This window comes from Styela clava, chromosome 4 (genome assembly GCF_964204865.1).
Source record: "Styela clava chromosome 4, kaStyClav1.hap1.2, whole genome shotgun sequence".
Classification (NCBI taxonomy): Eukaryota; Metazoa; Chordata; class Ascidiacea; order Stolidobranchia; family Styelidae; genus Styela; species Styela clava.
In genome coordinates, this window is record NC_135253.1 from 12,818,965 (window position 1) to 12,844,506 (window position 25,542).

Here is a 25,542-nt window from a genome sequence, read left to right on the forward strand (position 1 = left end):
ATGAATTGATTCATATACACAGCATTTAAACTAAGAAACAATAAAACAGGTATAATAAATGCAATATGTAATATATTCAATCATATTTTAGGTATGTTTAACACAATTCTGTAAGTTTTCGCGGCGCATTTAGCAACTCCGCTACATTGGGAACCGCTACATTACACCGGTTTTCTCTATCAATTTATTGTTTCATTTTTTGGTGTTCCGCGAGGCGAGATCAAAAGTGTAGGTGTTCCATGGCCGAAAAAGTTTGGGAAACGCTGCATTAGTGGATAAAATTCTTGCTAACTCGACATCGAAGGTGAATAAACCACAGAGAGTCAACTTTCTCTGTGAATAAACTAAAAATAAATTCACAAAACAACTATAGCTAAAACGTAGAAAAAGGATTCCGGAATGTTTCAAACAGGATAATTTATTCAATTCAATTCAATTCAATTCGTTTATTACTCCAGACCGCTGTGGTCCATATAAAAACAACACAACAAATAAACATAAGCAAAACAAAAATAACGCAATAAATACATAAAATAACTGATATGACAATCAGATTCACAGTAAGGCTCAAAAAAGAGTTATAAAAAAGCAATTTGAGAGACCAAAAGTGAGGTATAGAATCTAAGATAGCCCGTAACAAACAGTATCTGGGAATCAAATATTGATTGTAATAAAATGTTATTGGAGTTCCTGCATCTTGTCATGAACAACCACAGATTTTTTCTATGGAGTGCTTCGAAAGAGGGAATGTTCCCAGATACCATTTTGTGACGGACACTCTCAGATCTAGAGACACAGTGAATTACGCGAAAAGCATTATTATATCAAATTTTAACTTTTTTATAATTATAATTATTGAAAAACAACCAGAGCTGGCAGTTATAAATGCTACAACAATACGTCCTAAATAAAAGATTTTTCACAGTAGTGGAACAATTGACAAATTTTTTCAAAATTGTATGGGCAATGAAATAAATTGATTTATACTGACGTTTCAAGTCAAGGTCATCTCTAAGATCACTTGATAGGAAAACACCAAGATATTTAGTGGACGAAACATAAGTCAATACAGAATTACAAAGTTTGATATCAGGCAAATTATTCAGCCTAAACTTTTTATTCTGGATACACATACAAACAGATTTTTTCGAGTTGTACAAGATGTCATGTTCAATAGAGTATTTATCGCATATGTTAAGTAAACGTTGAAGACCTTTGGCTGAAGGTGAAATGCAACACATGTCATCAGCATAAAAATATGATTGATAATATTGTTATTTGCTACACATCCAATGGTCTCTTGATTCAACTTAACAGAAAGGTCATCCATGAAAACAGCATATAAATATGGACTTAATATACTACCTTGCTTGGTACCATTATGGACAGCGAAAGGATCTGACACACTGCTACCCCATCTAACAAACATGGATTGATTACGATACATGTGTACAATCAGCGACAAAAAAATTTTGGGGATTCTTCTGTTAATTAATTTACGAAATAGAGTCCAGTGATTACCTTTATCAAAAGCTTTAGTGGCATCCAAAAAAGCTATGAAAACTGGTGATGATTTTTTGGAATAATAAGTAGCTAGCTGCTTTATTGTAAAAATGCACATAAAAAATGCATGTACTAAGCGAGACGAAATTAACACAAGTGTTTTGATAAAAGAAAGATACCGCATAATATTTGCGCTGATGATTTGGTTTCTGTGAGACTATTTACTATTTGTTGTGCTATCCTATGTACCTAACCTTTGACCCCATAAATTGTTTATGTCATTAAAATGTTGGTTTGCCCTACCAAAATGGTTTATTATGAACTCGACCATTGGCATTGAAACCTTAATAATTTGGATGTATGTCTTCTACTGACAAATTTTCCATCAAAATTTCTTCTTAGTTTTAAACTTGAACTGGAAAAGTTATTTCAACAAGGTTTAGAAATGTGACCTATAAAATTGTGTTGGTAGTGCCGAGAATTGTTAAGGTACCTGTACCTACCTACCTTACCGTTGTCTACTTGTATAAACCTGTATAAATTAAACCCGCGCCGTACTTTGTACCTACTCAGTAACATGCAATACTGTACTGGTACAGTTATTTTTCCTGAACCAGTAAACGGGTCTGGTATAGTTTAGTACCACACTTCTAGTTGACCTGGCTCAACAATTTTTTCATATGTCAATCCTAACCACCACCTGACTACGTCACCGAAAATTACGTCATTTCGACGTCACAGTGGCGTACCATAATAAGGCCCATCGAAGTATGCGGAAGGTCGTCCAAAACGCGCAGACGATCACCCGAAAGCGAGCAAGCAATTTCTCTCGTTTTCTCGTCACAACGATCAAGATAGGAGAGAGATTGCCGGCTTTAGCAAGTTCGTTGTCAACGGCGCAGATGCCATTTCGGGCGATCGTAATTATAATTTGGCAAGCCCTATGACGTGTTGATGACGTAATTTTTGGATGGCATAGTCAGGTGGCAGGGTGGAGGTTAGGAATAACATACCGTAAAAGCGCCTAACTTCGGACAAAATTACTATATTTTCGTCAATAACTCGGCCATTTATTGTCCAAACGGTGCCAAAATTGCTCGGTAAAACATTCGTGCGGTAATTCACATTCCCTGCAAATTGGACTATTTTTACTATTGAAATAATCGATATTTCTTGCCATCTGACCGTTATCCTTCACTGCCCTAACTTCGGACAGTCATTTTCTTCACTGCGTAACCGCGACGCACAGAGAGAAAGAGGCTCCCGATGCGGATGACGTAATCACGTCGTTGCGTGAAGATAAGACGCTCGATCGTCGTCGTAACGTAACATTGACGTCACGACGAAAATGCATTATTTGAAACTTCCGTCGTCCTATGTTTACATCTTTCGTTCGTTATTTTCGATACTTCAGATGAGTATAATAACACGTTAGTCATTTTAATCAGGAAATGCATACGTAAATATATCTGATGCAAACCGTTTCAATCCACAATGAAGTATTTTAACGGGCTTCTATCGAAGTCTTTGAAGTATTAATATTCTCGACGGATAGCTTTTTTTATTCTGCGCGGTTATCTTTATAAATGATAATTTATATCAAACACACGGTAAATCCGATTGTAAAGTTTAATTTAAAATTCAACTTAATCTTGTAAACATGTAGGTCCCGTTTATTTGTTGGAGATTAAATTTATTTTTAATTTCGAGTGAATAAAATTCACCCAGGCCGTATTCAATAACTGTCATTTCGACTACTAATCATAAAATAATGGTTAAGTCAGTGCACTGTGCCATATGGTCGTTGGAATTATCATAGTTCATTATATATTCGATTTTTAACGTCATCGATTAAGTGTGACATGTATTTTCATTAATGTAATTTTGGCATATATTCATACATGACCGAACAAATAACAAAAATATTAGATTGAAACGCCATCTTTATCTTAACGGAAATTGTCATATTGGCTCCGTTGTGTCTGGCGTCAAAATTCATTTCCGCGACGCAGTGTGACGTCGTGTCGGAAGTGAGCGAAAAATAATCTACGTGAGGTTGACGTAATTTTTGACGCTGCGTGAAATCTTAATATTCTTACGGAATTTATAATTCAGAATTTTAGGTTTTATTTAAATCTCGTACGACATCTTGCGATCACTCAAATAAATTATATACATTGTTGTCGCCCTGTACCGAATGATGGTATTTTGACGACGATAGCTTCAGTAGGAGCGACGCTCTGCGCCGTTGAATGCCGGGCAGTCAATTTTCGGCAAAATTTCCGTTTTTTTACCAAAAAAATAATTATGCAACATTAAAAAAGATGAGAATAGATGTAGATATAACAGCGCAACCTATAATAATTAAAATTAGCAATATACGGCGCGTTTTAGCCAAGATATGGCCGTTCAAAAATTTTGTCCGAAGTTAGGAACTGTCCGAAGTTAGGCGCTTTTACGGTATGCTAAATTCGTTATGCTACGCCCACTAGAAGTACTTGTGGTACTAAACTTTACCAGACCCGAATACCGTAATGTAATGAAATAATTCTGCTGGCTGCTGTTAATGTATTTTTTCTGTTAATTTTGGATAGTTATTTATTGTTGGTAATTTTTTATTTTATATATTCTTTGATTATTGAATAATCCTCATTGTCGAACCTTGAAAAAAAGAATACTGTACCTGAGGTAGAGGTATAGCATGTATAGCAAGCAAGACAACAAGGAATTTGCAAATGGTAGATACTAATGAAGTTAATTGCTTATCTAGCGGCCTCCTATAGATTGCTACTTATAGTTTGTTTTGTGACACAAAAAACATCCCAATTCTGCAATGTCAGAATGTATATAAAAATAAAATGATATGCCAACATTATTTAGTTGTGTATTTTTGTACTTACGTGTAATTGGGGTTTGCTCGATATCAGATGTTCAAACCGTGGCTCCAATTTGACCAAAGTTACCCCAGCCCACACTCGCTCAGCCCACACTCAGCCTGACGTCAAGGGGTTAACCAACTATTTTACTGACTTTATAAACGTAATTACATAAAAACTTGGTGACTCTGACAATATAGAGACCATATCTGATATACACAACGCAAATACAATACCAAGCACGGCCCAGTTACCCCTCGCATGGCCTGACAAAAACGAGTGTGGGCCAGCGTCACACGAGTGTGGGCTAGCGTCACACGAGTGTGGGCTGACGTTCTGACAATGTTTCACTGTAAGTTAAGGAATCCTAAACGTTCACAGATTACTAAATTACATATATCCATGTTTAACTCAGCGCCAGAATCTCTCAAAGTCCGGCAATTGATGGCACAAAATAGCCACAATTGCCGGGAAAATAAATCGAAATCAGCTGAACAATGATATCTCTAATCACTGTTGCCAGATATATAGGTGGACAAGCATGAATTCACAGGAAGGTTTCACAACAAAAAAAAAATTATATCTAAGCGAAATATCAAACCTATTCATTTGGTACATTTTATTCGCAATACTGCCTTCAAGTGATTATCTGTCAGTCTGGACCAAATTTTTAATTTGTTAAGGTTCATGACTGTTTGCTCGCATTAAATTTTGAAATACGCCGTTCAACCGTCAACTGATCTTAATTTGAAGAATGCTTCATCTTATAATGGCACTTACGGTAATGTCGTATTCCTTCAGAACTGGAATAGGTAAACTATTTCACTTAAGTTTGGCAGGCCAATTTAAATCGTTACGTGGGCCACAATTGGCCCGCGGGCCACGGTTTGGAAAACCCTGCTTTAGGTGATGAAAATAATCAATAATGTCTTATGTTCTTCAGTGATAGATTATCGTATATGCAAAGATAGATAAGTTGAGTAGCATGTTGAGTGGTGGACTAAGTTTGTCTGATTTAGCAGCGGAGCATCTTAAAAATGCAAGTGGAATCAACAACTTTTCTTTTTTGTCATCAAAAACGGTAATACAAATATCAGAAGATGAACCAGATTCATGCAAAAGCAATACAGGGGGTAAACTTTCTGCAAGTAGTAAAATACATTTTGATGAATTCGACAATATGTTCGATAATGATGAATTTGACTTTGAAACTAGCATCAAATCTGACGATGGTTACATAAGTACCAAAGGGAATAATGTGGAAAAAGTTGTACCATCGCCATTTGGCTGTGTCATTGCTGGAGCGCTGAAAGAAAACGACAAAATATATGCAGAAAATAGTTTTAGTCATTCTACATTTAAATATGCAAATCAACTTGTTGAACTTGATCAAAATAGAGCCACTCATACAAAATGTTCTGCGCTTTTTCCGAGACCGAAACATGTCGAAATAGTCCCTTTTGATTTTTCAGAACCATCTCCAGATGATATAATTATTTTAAAGCAAAAAGCTGTTTTATGATATATTTTTATATCACTATACAATATACATATTGATTTTGCACCAGTACTAGAGCAGTAGAGTGTTTAATTTTTGGTGAATAGGTCGAGGGTGAACAGCCTGTGGCCCTCTTACTGAATGTAGTCGATAAACAAATAATGTGCAGCTTGTGTAATTTATAATGTCATTGCTGAACGAGTATTAGTTTTCGATTGCTCGATCCAGTGTTATGGTGACCGACTTAGCTTTTCTGGGTTGTAATATTAAGTTTTTTATTATTTGTTTCGTTATATGGATAAAAAGTCTACATTGTTTATATCTAATGAGATTTAACAATTTTGCCAATGTTCTATTAAAACATCAACTCAAAATACATGCACATTTCATATGTGAACATCTACACAGTGGCGTGAAATGGTGCCCATGGCCAAGTTTAAAAATGCGCCTCTTGATCGTTGGCTGACAATTTTTAACGTCAGTTGTTAAATGATGCCTGTACATTATTATTTACTACAAGTAAAAATACAAGCTTCACATATTTCCAATTTGAAATTACTGGATTGAAACATTATTATGATTAAAACACTTAGATATTTTGCTGCCTTGTCCAAACGGCATCCTTCGCATGAGCTTCGATGGCTACTAACTCACACTGTCTAGAGATGGTCCTGTGCACTGCAATTTTTTCCTCTTTTGCTTCAGTCTTACGAAGATAGATTGGTGTTTTTTTAATCTACCTTTTTATAAACAATGTTTGATTACTATTTACTGATGACATCCCAGTGAAACGATACGTGACAAATCTGACCTACGTGATCTAAATCTCAGTAATATTTTTTTTGAATATTTTTTTATGCCATTAGATAACAGCTCCCCGAGTAGACAATATTCTGATGCAGGTAATATTGGTGTCTAATTGTTCATTTTTGTACTTGCACCCCCATAGTTGTAGACTTGATGAATCTGTCTTCAATATAAATTTTTAGCATATTTTTCTTTTCTTGAATCAGTAGTTTAGTGGCTTTGTAATAGAATAAATTGGAACAGTCTAAAATAATAACAAACTATATTTCAGGTTTAAGATGTGGGAATCATTATCATATTACTCACAAAATGTCCCTGAGATTTTCCACCCTTCAATTTAGCGTATTGTGCTTTACACTATTTTTATCTTTTATCATTCACCTGGTGTCTGCAATTAAATAACTGAAGCGAAGTCTATTTTCCAAGTTCTAAGTAATCTTGGCAGGATTAAGAATAATTCACTTTATTTCCAAACTGATACAAATTTTCTGCTATATTTTCATTTGGGCCCTACTTCCTCAGGTTGGATTATTTGCCCTATCTTCCTCAGTTTATCTTAGACGAAAGTCACGCAGTAACAGTAGCCTATAGCACCCATGTTCCATGTAACAAGTATCAGCCAGCTTCAATTTCCATACTTTACCACTCTGGGACATTAAGGAAGCAATTATTTTCAAAATCAATAATGCAAGTATAACTGATTTTAAATGTATTCATTCCAAGCATTTCTGATTGTTTGCTATCCTGGTTAATTTAATAATTCTGATCATAATCCACAGAATGCTCAGCATAATAGTTCATGAATATAAGCGATATGCTATCCCAATCAAACATGAAATTATTTCATTGATGCAAATATATTTGAGATTGTTTCTGTTATTTAATACAGTATGCAACCATGGTGTTTTCTTTTTTTATTTTCAATTTTTCAAAATATTTTTGTGATAATGTGTTTGGTGTATAAGCTATCTACACAATACAGTTGTGTGTTATTTTTGTAATAAATTTTCATATTAGATACAGTTATCAGTCTTTGTATTGTTTGCTTGTTAAGCATTTAGAATCCCTGTTCACCACCGCACCAGGTGTAAGAAATGAGACTGTGTTGAATCTGAAATATTTTTGTCAAGTGTAATTTATAGTATCTCACCTAGAATCTTTCTCGGGAGTGAAACCTTTCCATAAAGTAAGTTGTATGAAAGAATTCATATTTTCAACTTGTGTTTGCTCGTGGTCTCTACAATGAGCAATAATATTTCCTTCACACAGAAGCAGTCTCGGATTTGAAAAATGATATGAAATGTTCGTTCGGCGCTGTCTGGAGTATTCATACCAAGATGGCGCACATCCTGAACATGGTTTGTGTACCAGGTTAGGGCTGTTCAGGTTGTGCATCATCTTGGTACGAATACTTCCGGAGCGCCAAATGTTCTTCGTCAGAAGCTTGAGAACAAACACTGCCAAATAACTTGTAACCATATGAGCAATATCATCCATATCTTAATGTAGACATTGATTTGTTGATACAAGACTAAAGAGTAATTTTATTTTGCTATTTTCCATCTTATGCATTCAAAGTTTTATTTGACACCACTGGGTTGGAAGTCGCAAGGCACTTTCACAATTAGAACCGGTTTTGTAAGTTGATGCAGTATGAGTAATTAATAGGAAAATCTCACTTATTCTGTGTGTTAAAGCAACATATCTATTATTACCTCATAATAATTGAATGATGTATATGATGCACTTACTTTCAACTTATTTACTACATCGCATATCATCTATGGTTTAAGAAATCATGGCCAGATGAATAATTATATTAAATTTATTGAAAATTCCAAAAAGTATTTGTCTTATCTTAAGATTTATAAAATTCAATTATTCAGATAGATAGTCAATGAATTCTGTATAAAGGAAATACTCAAAAAAAAACACTCTATAACGCGCTCATATCACAATAAGTTGCGCCTAGAAATATAATGCAATGAGTTCAAGAATTTCCCAGAAGAGTGTACATTTTATCAGAAATGAGTTTTGAAAGCTGAATGATCTATATTTCAGTTCCCTCATCAGCATCTCGTTTTCTAACTTCCTCCAGAACAACCTTGCTATCATCTTCATCATTGGCGGTATGAGAATATCTGTGATAGATATAAAAGTAATGAGGTTCACCCGCTCATATTCTAGTGGTAATTGTTGCTTAAATTCTCTATATGTCATGCCACACAATCGCCTCAATCAGCGTATTTCGTGCAGTGGCGTATCTAGGGTATGACAGCCATGGCATGGGCCATGAGCGCCGTTTGAATTGGGGTACAAAGTGAGTTAAAAGTATTATTTCTGAAATGTTTCAATAAAATAATTTTAAATTGGAAATAATAAAAACTCGTCGTTAAAAATGGTCAACCAATAATCAAGGGGGCGCATTTCAAACCTTGCCATGGGTGCCGTTCTACATAGATTCGCCACTGATTCCATGCAACTGGTCAATCATTTTTACAGACCACCGTCAAGATAGAAACCAATGGCAGTATCAGTTTCTCGATTTATATTAGCATTTGTTTAATTGGAAGAGAGAAAGTTCATTATTTTTGTCTACCGCAATACATATTGAAATAAAAATTTACACTGCACTTATTAAGGTATAGACTGGGAGATGGAGATACGACTAAAGATCATTAAAGTCAGCCACAACTGATTCCATCCAAATAATTAGTAAAGAAAAATAAACTGTTTGGTAGTAGATTGATAGACAACCTGATAAGATAACCCAAGAAAAATGAAAGAAAATTTACCGTTTTCTTCTGAAAAATCCACATTTCAGCAGAATAAAAATGACCAAAATATAGATCAACAATAGAGCTATAATTGCAAGCAGGATATACCACCATGGAAACGTTGATCTTATATCAGTCTTGAAAAAATCATGGTCAACAGTTGTTTGTACCTGTTATACAAACAATAATACATTTGTTAAATATGATAAGAAAAGTATATGAAAGTATATTTGAGTTCCTGGGGAATACAGAATATTGTATCTCACATATCTAGCAGGTTATGTCTATGCCTGTACTTCATGGAAATATGCAGATAATTTTATCAGAAGTATGTTGGATGACGAAAAATAACATTTTTACAAATTCAAAACTATATTCTTGATCAACAAATTACTAATCCTGGATTGGAGCAAGATAAATGTAAAAAAAACTGAGTAAGAGTGCCTAATTCAATTCTTTTTTACCAAGATCACAAGAAAAAAATAGATTCCAATGTGCATAAATTGTATTCAATTTGAGAAATCAAATGAGAAATCAATTAAAAAAATATTCATTGCCATGACCTTTATGCCGATGTCACATTTTGAACAGAACCTTCTGTACAATTTCGGGTCGAATCAGCTTTTAAAGGTTTGTTGCAATGATGCTCCAGAAGGCATACAGACAGGGCCAATTATAGATGATGAGAGACACCCAGACTATTTCATTTGTGAGTCACCTCTATAACAATGACGTCACAAGGCTCCACGGAATCAATTATGACATTTTTAAATTTTGTAAAATATGAAATTTCAGTTACATGCAATATACATACGCTAATAACAAATAGATTGGATATTGAGTTGAATTTAAAAACAATGGATACAAGGATGTAATAAAACATCATGGCACAGAATAACCGATGTAACAACAACCATTTCCAGTCGCAAAAGGTAAAAAGAATTTGTAAAGGTTTTTAAACCGGTAAACAAGCATTTAAAATGTAAAACCGACTTAAAAATGAATAACAGTTTGAAATTGAGTGTCGAGGCTACTAGGCTTCAGTCTACCTTGCCTAATGGTAAATCCGACACTGATACGGACAATCGCAACCCCAAAACAAAAAATGCTATTGCTCAGGAAATAGCCATATGAAAAATTTTGGAAGTTCTGACATACACAGTATAACACCGTATTACAAAATATCGCTAAACTGATACTAACCATTCCGTGCGTCTTATTTCCTTTGAATCGAACATTTTCAATAGATGATGCTAAACTGATCTGTGTTTGAATATGGACAAGATCAACATGAGTGAACTCTTCCAAGAAAGTTGGTTCCCATACATGAATCTTTAACATAAAAATCGTATATTATTGAATTGTTCGCGGTTTTGGTAATCACAACTTTTGAATAGGCTTTTACAAGATATATAGGATAGGAAGCATGAACTTGGTGGTGGAGGAAGCTGTAACCGACCAGCGGTTACGTGAACCACCCCACGATGTCAAGGAGTCCAGCAATTCTCTTGCACACAATAAACCATGGTAATCAGAGGTGCAGTGGCGAGCATATTCCTAAAGCTTAGCCACACCGCTGAATAGGTAGTGATTAATATTTTTTTGTTTATTCGAAAAAACTTGCTCAAAGCAAGGTCATGCAAACTCACTCAGTATCTGAGCCAGGTTACAGATGACCACTGAAATGCCAAGCCCTACCATATGCTTACCATGCGTCACGGTTTAGCCGGGACACTCACGATTTTAGGAAGTTGTCTGGTAGACTTAAATGTCCTGGTAATGTAGTATGACGGTCATAAATTTTTTTTTTTTATTTGATATCAATACATTAATGTAATTTATCACTGATTTGCAACTCATTTCACTAGTTCAGATGGATAGAAAAATTGTTATTTTTTTACTGAGTTGAAGAAAGATAAAGATTTCCATTATTTGAAGCAAAGACCAATAAATGATATTTTAATAAGATTGACGAGCTAATTTTGATGGCCGTAATCTACCCACAATGTTAGGAAAAAAGATCAAAACTATTAATGAGCCTCAAAATCCAACCAAGGTTAGCTTGTCCAATCTGTACTGTCCCGTTTTTTGCATCAGATATATGGTATACCTATATAGATTGGTGATGATTGGTTACACGACCAGAAAATGTTAAATGATTCAAGTAGCCTATAATGTTCTACGCCATCAAAAAAAATTAAAATTTCTCTCACCTGCAGAATTACCGAAGTGGTTGATTGAGATTCAATTTCATCCAAATTACACTTAATGTTAACACATCGCGTACTTCTTTTGTTACATGCAAATGTTATCTTGCTTATGAAGCCACCACTTGCAGTCACTTCAGCTTCTGGTGCTATCTATTTTGAAATTACATAAATTTATTGAGCTTGGAACGGGTCATGCCACTTGCCAGATACAACAAGATCAAAGAATCAAAGCTGATAATGGGGGAGCTACGTAATAAAACAGGGTGCGCAATTACTTTTCTGAGTGGGCCAGTTACAGGTAATACACTTGGTTACTGGGCCAGAGACTCAAACTTAATATGAAAAATTATGAATAAAAACAGATTATTTACAAATTATTTACAACAGATAAGTCGATGTACATACAAGACTCTCAATGTATAATAATAAGAAGCATAGTGTAACAATCGGGGTCATTATGACGATTTTTTCATCTACGGTATATTTTCAATGGAAATTTATATTCATGAAAACTATAGTTGTAATTTCGATTTCCCTCAGTTATAACTCTAACCAGAAATCCAAGGAATAAATGCTAGATTTTCTTGTATGACTACGCAAGTTTGAATTTTGTGGAAGATTTGTATATGCAATAGGGTTGCTGGACTCTTTGGTACCCCGGGCACTATCTGGAACTCCTGACTTGGTCAGGAGGTCATCCTCCCATTTATGCTAATATCTAAACTTTATTTGTTGGAAGTTTTCTCCAAGAACTTTGTGAAATTCTATCAGTCAGTATACGCTATCTATAGATGTTAGGATAGACCTACGGGGATATCATGTCAGATATAATCTTCTATACTTATGCATCCCGGTTTTATTTGAGGACCCGAGACCTTGCTTTGAGCAAACTTATCTTATTAACACATTTGCTATCTTACCTTGGAATATGATTCAGTTTCTCTCTTGCTTCTAATATTTGCAGGTGCTTGCAGCCGTGGGTCCAACTGGAGAACATTTACATAACTGAAGTAAAAAGTAAAATAGCAAAATTAAGTAAAAGGTTTTTCAAATTCGCCAAATCGATTTAATTTTTGAAACATTCTTGTTGAACAAGTTCTACAAGATTCTTGAAATAATTGTCGAATTTTCGGTAATTTAAAAAAAATCTGTTGAAGTTTCTCTCCGCTTCTTCCTGCGTCTTTTAATATTACGCTAAAGGCTACATTCCGTTAAACGAAAAAAAGAAAACTAACTTTCCACTACATGTTCCAGCAGGCACTGGACTTCCAGCTATTACATCTGATGCCACCAAATAAAGCAGCCATTTTCCGTTATTTATTTCCATAGGAAAATCAATATTCACGACTATTCCAGAGGCTGGTTGACTTCCTGCAAAATTACGAGTCAAATCAAGTTATAAAATTCTATTTTGAAGTCGCAGCTGATCATATCATATCATACCTTGATTTATTACATTGAATGTATACACAGTCAAAGGCCCAATATCTTCAGTAGTTTGCATACCACTCTCACCAAGTATTTCTTTTTCTCTGTACCACACCTAGAATTTACATGAAAAAAATTTAGTATTGACTAGGGTCGTGTTTCCCAATCCATTTCTTAAAGAAAAGTTATTTCTTATTTTGCTGCAAAACTTGACATAAAATGATCATATTGTTATTATAAACATTGAGAAGTATGATTTGCTGTATCAGACATTAATAAAGTGAAATTCCCTCTTCAATATCGCATGAATTCTATTAAAAAAAAAGTAAATGCATCATGAGTTTGGGATAGGATTTATATATTTATCTCTGGGCAGAGTAAAGCCGATAAGATGACACAGCAACAAGTTCGTGAAATTCAAATCAAGTGAATCAAAGTTATAAATACGACGCTCCAGAAGTATGTGTACCAATGTGGAGGTAACTAATTTTGTTCGTCTATTTTACATCAAGTTGTGTAAAAGAACTGAAACCTATGGGAAGGGGGATATTCACTTGGCTAACACAGACAGTCCCTGAACTCGTGATAAAACTAAATAAGGAAAATCGGAACCCTATCTTGGTACAAATACAACGGGAGTACCATAAATACTTCGACATATGACAGTATGAAAACATTTTTAACTTTCATAATATTGGTTCAACTATTTGATGTTAATTTTCAATGCTTCATGCTAAATGATAATCGATCTTAATTTCAATTTCAATGCATTTCCAATTACGCAGGATTGATGACTACAGTAATTATCGAGTGAGTAAGAATTTTAAACATACCTGCTCAGGTTGAGCAAAAACATTCAGAGAAATATCTAGTTCAATCATTACTCTTGCTTTAAGTAATATTGGTGCAATATCAGGATTTTCACTTGATGTTGACCCTTTTATTTCAAGTTCGATCTAAAGCATAATTTTTATTCATTTAAATAGGCAAAAGACATTAGCTGAGTATTAAAAATTATTTGGTATTCTGTGTAAATCTGTTAATTAATTATATTCTATTTTACTAATAAGCCATGCTCACCAACTTATCCTGTGGAGTAAGCCTTGAAACACCAAGTATTATTTTAATCTCATCTTTTGTTTCTGGTTTATATGGATTTCCAAGATCACATTTAATGAAGGATAACTTATCTGAAATAAGGTAATAGTGAATTCATGAAAATATAATGAATATATGATTTTATATGCTGCATTGGAATGATAATGGTGTAAAATAATGATACCAGTTACATTCAATCCTTGGTGAACATGTCTTCACTTGGAAAAAATGGAAAAGCGTTCATGTCTATACCATAAACACAACTAGTTGAATGTATATAGTACACTTTTACAAATTCATCTTCTTAGAACTCAAAATATATTGCTTTTTAAGATGGCTTTATAATATGGTAAGATGCATCTGTGTTACCTCTCTACTTCAGATATATACATAGCTAGTGATATATTTATTTTACTCAGATGTTACTTAATATGAGTTTCAAGGAGAACAACATTGCATTTGAAACATTTTTGCAAGTTTAGTGCAAGAAAAATAAGAAGTTGTGAGGCACCAAAAATAATTTATTTGAGTAACAGTATACCAATAAATCAGTTGTTAAAAAACATTATGACATGATTTCATACTCAGAAGCAAGAACTATTCTTGATGAAATTACTATACCTGAAGTGGTCGGGTAACAAACAATTCGGCTAGACTGATCTTCCACTGTGTAATTATTAAAATCAATATTAGGAGGCAATAATACTGTGAGGAAAGACTGATGTGCTTCTTCTCCATCATTCACTACAAGAATTTTAACAGGAAGCTCTGATTCATCACCTGATTTGAGTGTAAAGAAAGTATGTTTATTTTGATTTTCCATCACAAACAATGTGCACCTGTCTCTCACCGAGTCACAAAAAACATTACGTCAAAATGCACATACATGCGGTAAGTAAAAAAACATATATATATATATAAAAAATGAAAAAATTATAGAGGTTTTAAATTTTTCAAAATATAAAGTTTGCAATATGTTGAACTAAACAAGAATTGAATTGTGAATCAAGCTTGTTAAAATCAGGTTCTAATGAAAAATATGACAGTGCTAACAATAAAAATTTGTAGATAATTAAATTAAAGATCACATAGATAGATAAAACATATGCAATTTAAAATTGTTTCAAATTATAACTTCAAATGGTCACTATATCAAAATATTCCTACCCACAACAACTTCTTCTGGCATTGATGCACTGAGTTTTAAATCACTCTGACAACCATCATCACCACAAGATGTTTTTATTCGAACTATTTTTTGTTTTTCTTTATCCAGATCAGCATCAAGAATGGGATCCTTAATCATGTTGAAAATTTCTTCACCAATTTTTTCTCGTTCAATTTCATCTAAATCTAAATCAAATTCTGTAAAATAAAAAAAATGATGTAAAATTGGAAGTTTGTTTTATAGATTATAAAGGTTGCAAAACATTTGGAAGCTCACCCATTTTCAGTCCAATATCACTCAGTTTATCTTCTGCACCATTGTTAAAAAATATCAAATGTGAATTTTGTTCTGGGCAAACTTTTTCTCCTGTTAAATTTTCATAATAATAATATAAGTAACCTGCTACTAGTGAAAGTTATAAGACTAAATTACAATGAGATTTCTCACCAGCTTTAGGTAGAGTCAGCTTTCTCTTTATAACTGAAGGACCATCAATAGTGTGAAAGTTTACTCTTGGAGATTTAAGTTCATCTTGACGAATACTATCTAATGTTAGTTTATAAGTGATATCCACATTTTCTGAGTATTCATCATGTCGAGCATGGTATCTGAAAATAAAACAACAAATTATGACTTTGTGAAACTTTTCATATCTTCAATTAAAGATTTTTTGTGCCAAAAGTTTTTCTTCCAAGAAGTGAAAGTGGAAACAAGAAAGTACTTCACTGTATAATAAACACTTACACAAAGCAGTAGCTAATATCAAAACATGCATGATTTCCGCCAGGTGTTGAACAATTCTTGTCTTCAAGATCAATTTCAGTCAGACTTATATCAAAAGACATGTTAACACTGATGATTGGGCGAGTCCTGTATGATATTTAAATAAAAGGTAGGTAAACACTGTGAGAAATTAAAACTAGTTCACAGAATTAAAAGAAACAAAACAATATATCCAACAGCGAGAAATCATGTTCCCTTTATAAATTCTTCTTCTTTTTACCTGAGCAGTGCAACTTGATCAGAAAGAGTTCCAATCAATAAATCAGGATACTTATTGCTATCTGCATCAACTTGTCCAGATAATGATGCACCGAATCCAACAATATTTTCTATTCCCGAACCTTCGAGCTTGGTGTAATCAATCGCATTCACAACCTGTGCCTTAATAGGTTTTCCTTCATTCGATCCTAGATTATAATAGACACAAATAATTGTTAGCATGACAAGATAGTAATGCAATAAGATATAGATAGACCTTTATCATTGACATTCAATTGCCTAAAATGATTAGACACAAAACCCATGTAATCGGCATAAAACTCAGGAGTTGGTGAGCTTTTCAACATTAGCAAATTTTAGGGTAAATCAAGCCACACACAATCACAAATATTTTTTGTAAATGATAAATTGAAAGCCATCGGCCCTACATTAGAAGGTATATTCATATTAACCTTAACAACAATTGCAGTAGTTGATTATTCAAATCCAGTCACTTTTCAAACTTTTAATGTAGAAAAAAGTCATGAAGTCTATTCATTTCCATTAAAATGTATACTAAGTGATAGCATACACTATATATTATTTGGTAATGTTTTGGAATCACACAGAGGTTACTGTGGAATATTATATAAATGCAATGAGAAAATGTTGTCAGCATTTAAGAACGAGTTTCTGTTCTTATTTTAGTGTGATGGCTTTTGTTTAATTACTGATATGTGGTGAGCCTTGAACAAAGATCATTTCAGATAGCCTTTACATTGACATATTAGGTTGTTTCTGCAAATTGCATCTGAGCCTAATATATATATATATACCTGTAAGTGGAATGGAAGTATTATAATTCCTATATTGTATTTTGTATTAAAGGATTTTACGATACTGGGAAAAGCATATTATGAGCTATCATTTGTTCAGCTTACTGGTATATATATTATATATGCATTATTGCTGTGTACCACTGTATTTTTTGTGTGGCAAATATGTGGGAAACCTTCTCAAATCACTTTACCTCTAAATATATGAACTACACCATTTTCATTTTCATAAGGTGCTCCAACTGCAAAATCGTTATAACCATCTTGATCTATGTCACCCAATGCAGCAACTGAGTGACCAAAGTATGAATCGGGCTGTCCATAAATTACTTGTGGTTCAACGTTACTGTAAAAAGAAATAATATTTATCATTTGAGAGATGATACCATCCACCGCAAATTATATTTTCCTGTTTTAATACCTCATTCCGCTTTGTCCATTCAAGTAAATATATACTGCCCCTCCTCTCTTGTTTTGATTGGAGTATTCATAATATTGTGGTGCTCCCACAATTAAGTCATCCAACCCATCACCATTAATATCAGTCAATGCAATTGCATATCCAAAACTTGATCCGATAGTTTCACCAAGCAACACATTAGCAGGGTCTGGTACCAGTGTTATATCACCGGAACTGTCTGATAAAAGCAACATAGGAATACATTAAAAGAATATCTTCATTACAATTTAATCAAATAGAATAACAAACTGCAATAGTGAATAATACTGGGTACTCCTGAAGTATGTGAACCAAGATGGCGGACACCGGAATGAGTATGTGTACCAGGTCAGGGTTAGGTCATAATTTCAGGTACAAATACTACGGGAGTCACTTGGCTAGTCCCCGAACTCGTAATAGAACTAAAATACGAAAAATTGGAATAAAATTATGGCCTAACCCTAACTTGGTACACAAACTGCATTCCGGTGTCCGCCATCTTGGTTCACATACTTCGGGAGAGTCTAATATTGTTTGTAGAACTTATTTTTTAGTATAATGGTCTAGTGTTCAAACCAATATTCAACTTGGAAATTTCAGTTTTCATTAGATGGTACTGGTACAACAATTAACTCAGTTTATTCTAAGCTGGTTGCTACCTATCTTATTTAGTCTGATTAAAACCGAATCTCTGAATCTACTATCTTTATGAAACAATATTGTTTGACATGCTCAACTAAGGGCAATTTTTTTTAAATTTTAATGCAAAAATATCTCAGATTTGATACTTCAGGAAACCTCTCCTGTGTAACTATTATCTCGAGGGTATTCGTTTTACTTGATTCATTGCTGTGCCAATTGACACTTTCTTGTGTTTTTTTGAGTTAAAAATTAGCACAGCTTTTTCACCTTCTTGGCAGGCTAAACGAAATGTCATAGTTATTTAGACACATCGAACCTTATTTAAGTTAAGGCTATCATATTTCTCATACCTTAACCTATCTTTCAAACTTGATAACTTCATTTAACATACAATATATATGCATTACTGCAAGACATACCGTACATACTTTATTCCAATTGATACAATTTGTATTAAATTACCTGTATTTTTTCTGAAAAATACTACTGCGCCAGTATGATTTCCTCTTGGTGCTCCTGCAGCATAGAATACCTCATTAGAACCTGGATTGATTGCGTTACTTGTTGCTACTGAAAGACCCATGTAACTGTCTCTCATCAGTGGAAGTCTGAAAATTATGATGGGTCATAAAATGATGATAATATAGCATATAAGATATACAGTTGTATTAAAAGATGAGAAAGTCATGAAAAAGCCATATCAATTTTAAGGCAAGTTTTGCTGAAACATTACTCAATTAAATTTGTTGTCTGTTTCACCCTACCTTGTTGATAGGAATCATGTGTACACTTGTCGGTGAGTAGCCAAACACATGTAGGCACGTTATTTCAAAAATTACTATAATTCTTGTTTGATATCCAGATATCTTCTTTTTTCTATTTGTTTGTTTAAAACCTCTATTTTTGTTTGTAGCTGTTGACAGTGACTTTATATATGTCACTTTTTGTGTTTTGATACTTTGCAATAGGTTCTAAGATCTCTATATAGTACCACAATCTTACTTATCACACTTAAGACTGGAAGAATCTTTCTCTTTATTGTAGCATGTAGGAGTTTGGTACATATCTGGTCGTCCAGATTCCTCATCAAATATGGATGCTAAAGGTGTAGTGGGTGAGTAGGTTGGCATATCAATATCAAACATTGCTCCTGACCATGCCCATGTACCAGGTGCTCCTGTAAAGATGAATGAAATATTTTGTAAAATGTATACCAAATTTATGTAAATCAACAATGATTTTCAGTCATCATTCAATGTGATAATGTGTAATAATGCCTGACCCGTAAGTGTTGTGAATATATATGATAAGTGTGAATAAAATCATGCAAAGCATTTTAATGTTTAACAAAACAAATATCAGTGAATTATATTTCAATTCAATATTATATTTCGAAATATGTATATAATAGTCTATTTTTTTTTCAAGTTATGACTGCAGTCTTGAGTGTGTTCCCATCTTTGCTCCAAAGAAAGCTCTGGACAAGCAGACATATTTTACAATTGAAAACTATGTACAACAAGTTTTAAATGGCTGATGGTGGTTTATATATTAAATGAATATAAAACAACTGTAATTAAGTCTGTAACTTGAAATAGTTGTACTTGCATATGTGAATGACTGTTTAACACACAATGAAATCCTAAAAATTATGCTTTGACTATATTTGCAAATCATTGAGTGATGTGAAACAGTGAATGCAGGAAAATCACTTCACACAGGTGAGATATGCATTCAATCAGTTTTCACCCAGAATATATTGTTCATCACGAATCGATATAGAAGATCCTGCTTGCATGTATCCATATCTTTTGTTTGATTTTAGCATGAAATTTCGATCTCTTTCTATATCTGATAGTACGTCACAAGGTGAAGCTAGATATCAAGACATTAATTCCTTTTGGTTTCTCTAAATCAGAGGTGTGCAAGAGGTATCTCGCGGGTCACAACCCAGCCCGCCAAGCCATTTAGTGTGATCCTTGTCAAAACTCAGATTTTTCCCCATCAAGTATAAAAATCTAACTTTTGTCAAAGCTGATGGTAATAAACTATGCAAGAACTCGAATTTTCAAGTGTCCCGCTAATGTTAAAAAAATAAAGTTATGCATTGTGAGAATTTTTTAATTCGTTGTGTACATGGAAAAACCAATTCTTTTTGTGTGGCTCGGCAAGATGTCTGAAGTTGGCTATATGGCTCACCAACAAAAGATGATTTGATTCACAAAATGTTGGAAGCACATATTTCATTACATCACTGATCACCACTTTTAGGAATACAATCACATGAATGAAAGTGATCATACCAGTGATAATCTGTGAACACCTCTTTGCTACAAGGTGATTCAGTTATCTACTGGTTGTTACAAACTTCACCAATCAAATCATTTATGCACTTTGCGCAATCATCTGTTTGGCTATTATAATTTCTTACCTTGCTTGCAAAGGTAAAAAATTACAGCTTACGATTATTTTCTTCCTCAGTGTGTACATGAAGCCCTGCCCTGTTTTATTTTTAAATTAGGTATATCATGGGAGCATTTTCATTGCAGAAAATATACTGCAACAAGTATGAATTCTAAACTAGTACATAATATGATATTCATTTTAACTTATTGTTCAAAGTTAGTTTCATGTCACCCACATTTTACCCAATATATACTCAGATTCAGTAAATGCAATTGAGGCACCGGATTGTGCATATGCATATAAATGCTTTTGATTCTGGAGTCGTGGAGAGAACTTTGCACAAGGAGAAGCTATAAAATAGAAGCTTATTCAAATAAAATTGGGCCTCATTATTAAAAAGTTTACAAATTTGTCATAAATTGTTTTTCATTGCTCAGACAGACAGATGAAATAAAACAATAGAAAAATAAAAATGTGTATTTCATCTAGGAGTAGAAACTCTAATAATGTTTTAATGTGTTTTTTCCAAACTGTGGCCAATGCATTCAACAATGTGTACAGACATATACAACTAAAGACTATAATACAGATCATAAAGAATTAGTTTAATTAATATACTTACATATAAACTTCGTTGTGAGTGAGGCACTATTTGGTGGTACTTCAGTGATAAGTCCATTATCAGTAGCTAAACATAAACATCAAAATTCATCAAAGATGATATTTTGAATAATTACAGTCACAGATTAAAATTTGTAAAAAGACAAGTATTTTTTTAGAAGAGTAATTCATCGCTCTTTCGACACAGAGTTATGCTAATTGCACTCTACATATCTAATTCAATGTGGCATATTACAGACTACTAGTGGTTAAAATAAAAAATAGTATATTTGTACCATTCAGAAGAAAACATTTTCCACAAACACGTTCAACTTCATTTTGACTTCCAGTGTATAAATGTTGAGTGAATCTGTGTGCGCATGATATCAAAAACTTCCCAGGTCCTTGTAAATATATAACAAACATTTGGTAAATTAAACTATTTAACTAGACGAAAAAAAAATATTAGACAGAACCTATTGGGGGTAAATTGTATACTATATATTTAAATACAAGGTAAATATAAATTAAGCAAATAACCATATACGAAACATTCAATTTTTTTATCATTTCTAAGCATATTGATGAGAAACATTAACCCCTTTTACCAGTTGAACCAAAAAAGGTATAAATCATTTTCAATGTGGCCATCAGTTGAACATTGGAAATGACCAACCAACCTATATATTATACCAACAGTTTATCATGGAGGCACATTCTACTGTCGATTAATGATATCATATCACTATTAATTGATTAACGATCAGTAGCTTTGAAAAACAAGATAGCAGAAGAAAAAAATAATAATCTTATGAAAAGGAGTTATGTTAATTATACAGACCTTGACTCATCAGACTAACTCCAAGCCATTGATTACTCTTAATAAACCTTGTACCAGATCCTGATAGAGTAGTATCACCTGAAATAATAGAAAAGTATATAAGGGGACAAAAACTATACGACTCAACAGAATATCATTGAGAAACAACAATAATTACTGAAGTTGAACTGAGATTAGGCATTTTGATAATAAATTTCTTCATTCCCCGGTCTCAAAAGTCAAAATATTCCTGTTATCAATTCAAAATTTGAATGGAGTTGAAATATCACCAAATTCATCTGTGAACAGATATCTATCTGTTTGAGGTTTTTGACTGATGAGTAATTTTCATAATTAGCCTGGTTATTAGGAAGAGGAGAAAGTGATGAATCAGTCATGATGGCTTTCTCACCTATGAATAATGTACATCGCATTCTATTCAATTACAAGCACAAATACATTTTTGCACATATCATTAAAAATACCTCCAGCATCCATATTTACACGAGCACAATCTTTAGGATTTGTTGTCACAGGACAGTAGAATATTCCACCCGGATTTCTTGGAGTATTCCGACTTCTTTGTAAAATAGAAGCTTCTGCAGTTGGTCCACCAACAACTAGAAGTGTATCTCGTGCTCCACCTTAAAAACATCATTAAAACATTAGATTCTTGTGTAGTTCATTTCAATATAAATATAATATTTTAGTTCTAGCTTTGATCACCATCAGAAAAATAATCAATTCACTATCAATAATCAATTCCCATGCACGCCAGACAATGCCGAATTGATAAGATTATGGATTATCTAAAAAATATCAGCTACTTATACTTATATATCACTGGATGTAAAGGAAACACTTGTACATGGTGAAATTAATCATATAGAAAAGCTTAATTTGGATTAATTGAAGATAAGCCTTCGGTACCAAAATATTGAATATCAACTGCTTTGCTATTTACATATCAGCATACAAGTCAGTCTCTGAATAATATAATAATAAATAAAATAGAATAATATGGGTATTCACTGAGGAGTAATAAAAGGTACTTTAAATTTAATTTTAGTGTTAAATAATAACAAGATTAGTGATAAATACTTACCTACCTAATTTCTTGATAATAATTTTTAAAAAATAAGTTACATTATTTGCACTCTTAGTATAACCGGTTTCTTTCGTAATATTATAGCATGTAAGTGTTTATAATTTGTTTTTATTATATGAGGGTTCTTGATTTTACCCCCATAATATGGTGAGAGCTCAAATCCTAATGCTCACTAATGCTATTGTTTGAAAAGAATTACATATTAAGAAAAAAAATTCATTATGTAATTCCTTCAACTTACTTGAATCGTCAGTGGATATTCGATGTTGAGCAACACTGAAGCCAAACATACTTGATGATGGCCCATACTTGAATAGTGGCAAACGATCTTCCAAATTGTAACTTGAAACAAGTTGTACTATAGTGAAAATGATTAGCATGCATCCAAATTTATAATGTCTTGATGAGTGTCCTTGGTCCATTTTGTTGAAAATATAAACAAGGTTGCAAATCTTTTATTAACAACTAGATGTGATGAGAAGATTATATAGTTCAGTGAATATTTATTAGGGATCTACATATAAATAAAGAAAGTTATATTATTTCATTATTTAGTTAATGCATAGATATTATAATCATCATAACAGTAGAAGTTCATCTCGATTGATAACAAAATTAAAATTGATTGTCTATCGTGAGGAAATGGTTTGAGAAAATATCCAAACATCAAAAAGTACGAAAGTAATGATATAAGTATACCATATAAATTAAATCCTGTGGCAGGAACAGGCGGACACAAATACTAGGTGCTGCTAGTTTACAACTACTATACTAGGCAACAATTTGCAAAATTGTGTTGGTGAAGAAGCATACAAAGCAAATTAGCAGTAAAGAACAAAAAATGATATACTATATCTCAGATAATATTTCATAATTATAACCTATTTTGCGAGAAATGATATCAACAACACACATTTGGGCTACAAATGTTACACGATATACCTTGGTGAGCTTGAATTTCTGTTACCATATAATTTCAAACTATTCAAATTTGTAGTTCATATTACATTTTTCAATAAAACAAAAAGCGCGTTTTCACAACAAACTGAGCTATAAAGGTATAAAATAGACTATTTCTGCCAAGAGCAATAAAAATATGTAACGATATCTATATTCCTTGTAGTTCCGAATCGTTTTAGCCACAATTTTATTTCGTCGAGCATGAAATATTGCAACGACACAAGTAAACAAATATAATAATGAACAATCAATTTGAATAAACAAATACGGTATACAAGATTTCCGAAATTGACGAGGGACATTCACCACATTCAAGTCCTTCACTAACTCAAATTGAATAGCGCATCGCACAAATAAATATGTCACACAATTTATGAAGAAACTACTGTGTTGATCCCGAAAATTTTTCAACTGGTTGGAGGTCAACATTTGGGGAAAAACGATGAAAGCATGGTCACCTCATAAACGAGTTGTTACACGGCTCACAACAGTAACTGTGTTCTAGTTATTTTGCATTTACCCTTACATAATAATAATCTTCGACAAGTTGAACAGATTTCGGACGTAAATTATTGGCTCCCCATCACTGAAATGCCTCTCCGAATAAAAAGACAGCATTTTCATTGACATATTATATTAGCATAAGCTGCGTATATTAAACATCGTATTTTTATCACGATCTACAATAAACACGTTCAATTCGCTATATTACAAAAATTTCTGTCCACCTTTCTTAAAAACTTTCTACTGACTAAATAATATTCATGACTGGCCACACTTGCGCATCGTATAGAAACTCTACCAGGAATTTACTGCATATGCTCAACTCGCATTGCGATACACGAGAGACAAGATATGTTTAATCATTCATCGTCTTTTCTTCAGGAGCAGCTGTCGACTGGTGAATTCCTATGGACACTTTCCTCTATGATTTGTGCGATAGCGAAATGACGTCACTCAAATTTAGTTGTGTTGTTACTATTGAAAAAGCGCGATAAATTTACCGGTTTGGTATAGTAAATAAACAAAATTCATTTCAATTACCTTGCCAACAAGTCAGCAGTGCTTCTAAAATTATCCATGATTAAATAACTAGCACGGAATAAGCGCGAGATTGCGTCATGTATATTTGAAGTACTAACTAATCACGAATAAAATTAAGTAACAATTGAAAGCTAACTGAATTTTACAAATCTTTATCGGGTGGTAAGATGGAATCAGACAACTGAAAAGATTTAGCTAAAATCACGTTCTACAACATAAATATATCCGTTTAAATGAGGCAAATGTAATTGAAAGAAAATTAGGGCGCTCCCGAGAGGTAATGGCTATTAATATTATCTACGATAAAGACTTGGGAAATAAAAAGCGATGTTATAAATAAG

General features: G+C 33.2%; 1 protein-coding gene across 1 annotated transcript; it reads right to left on the reverse strand.

Annotated features, from left to right (window-relative positions):
* Positions 1-7,790: 7,790 nt before the first annotated feature.
* Positions 7,791-25,133, reverse strand: LOC120326370 (integrin alpha-6-like). Its single transcript, XM_078111881.1, has 25 exons — positions 23,439-25,133; positions 22,575-22,733; positions 22,111-22,188; positions 21,566-21,673; positions 21,292-21,357; positions 20,013-20,138; positions 19,266-19,440; positions 18,726-18,871; positions 17,604-17,820; positions 17,377-17,528; positions 16,369-16,555; positions 16,110-16,235; positions 15,813-15,973; positions 15,642-15,731; positions 15,365-15,562; positions 14,819-14,977; positions 14,180-14,289; positions 13,933-14,055; positions 13,115-13,214; positions 12,907-13,042; positions 12,592-12,676; positions 11,675-11,821; positions 10,665-10,793; positions 9,480-9,631; positions 7,791-8,825 (listed from the first exon to the last, which is right to left on the reverse strand). Exons 1-25 carry the CDS (start codon positions 23,617-23,619, stop codon positions 8,735-8,737), a joined length of 3,402 nt encoding a protein of 1,133 aa, XP_077968007.1. The 5' UTR covers positions 23,620-25,133; the 3' UTR covers positions 7,791-8,734.
* Positions 25,134-25,542: the final 409 nt, after the last annotated feature.

Excerpts from the sequence above, each read along its gene's own strand:
- LOC120326370 (XM_078111881.1), bottom strand. The coding sequence starts at position 23,619 with ATGGACCAAGGACACTCATCAAGACATTATAAATTTGGATGCATGCTA. Across the intron at positions 16,236-16,368 it reads GATCAAGTTGCACTGCTCAG|GACTCGCCCAATCATCAGTG; the intron begins GTAAAAAGAAGA and ends AATATCATACAG. Across the intron at positions 15,732-15,812 it reads GCTGACTCTACCTAAAGCTG|GAGAAAAAGTTTGCCCAGAA; the intron begins GTGAGAAATCTC and ends AAAATTTAACAG.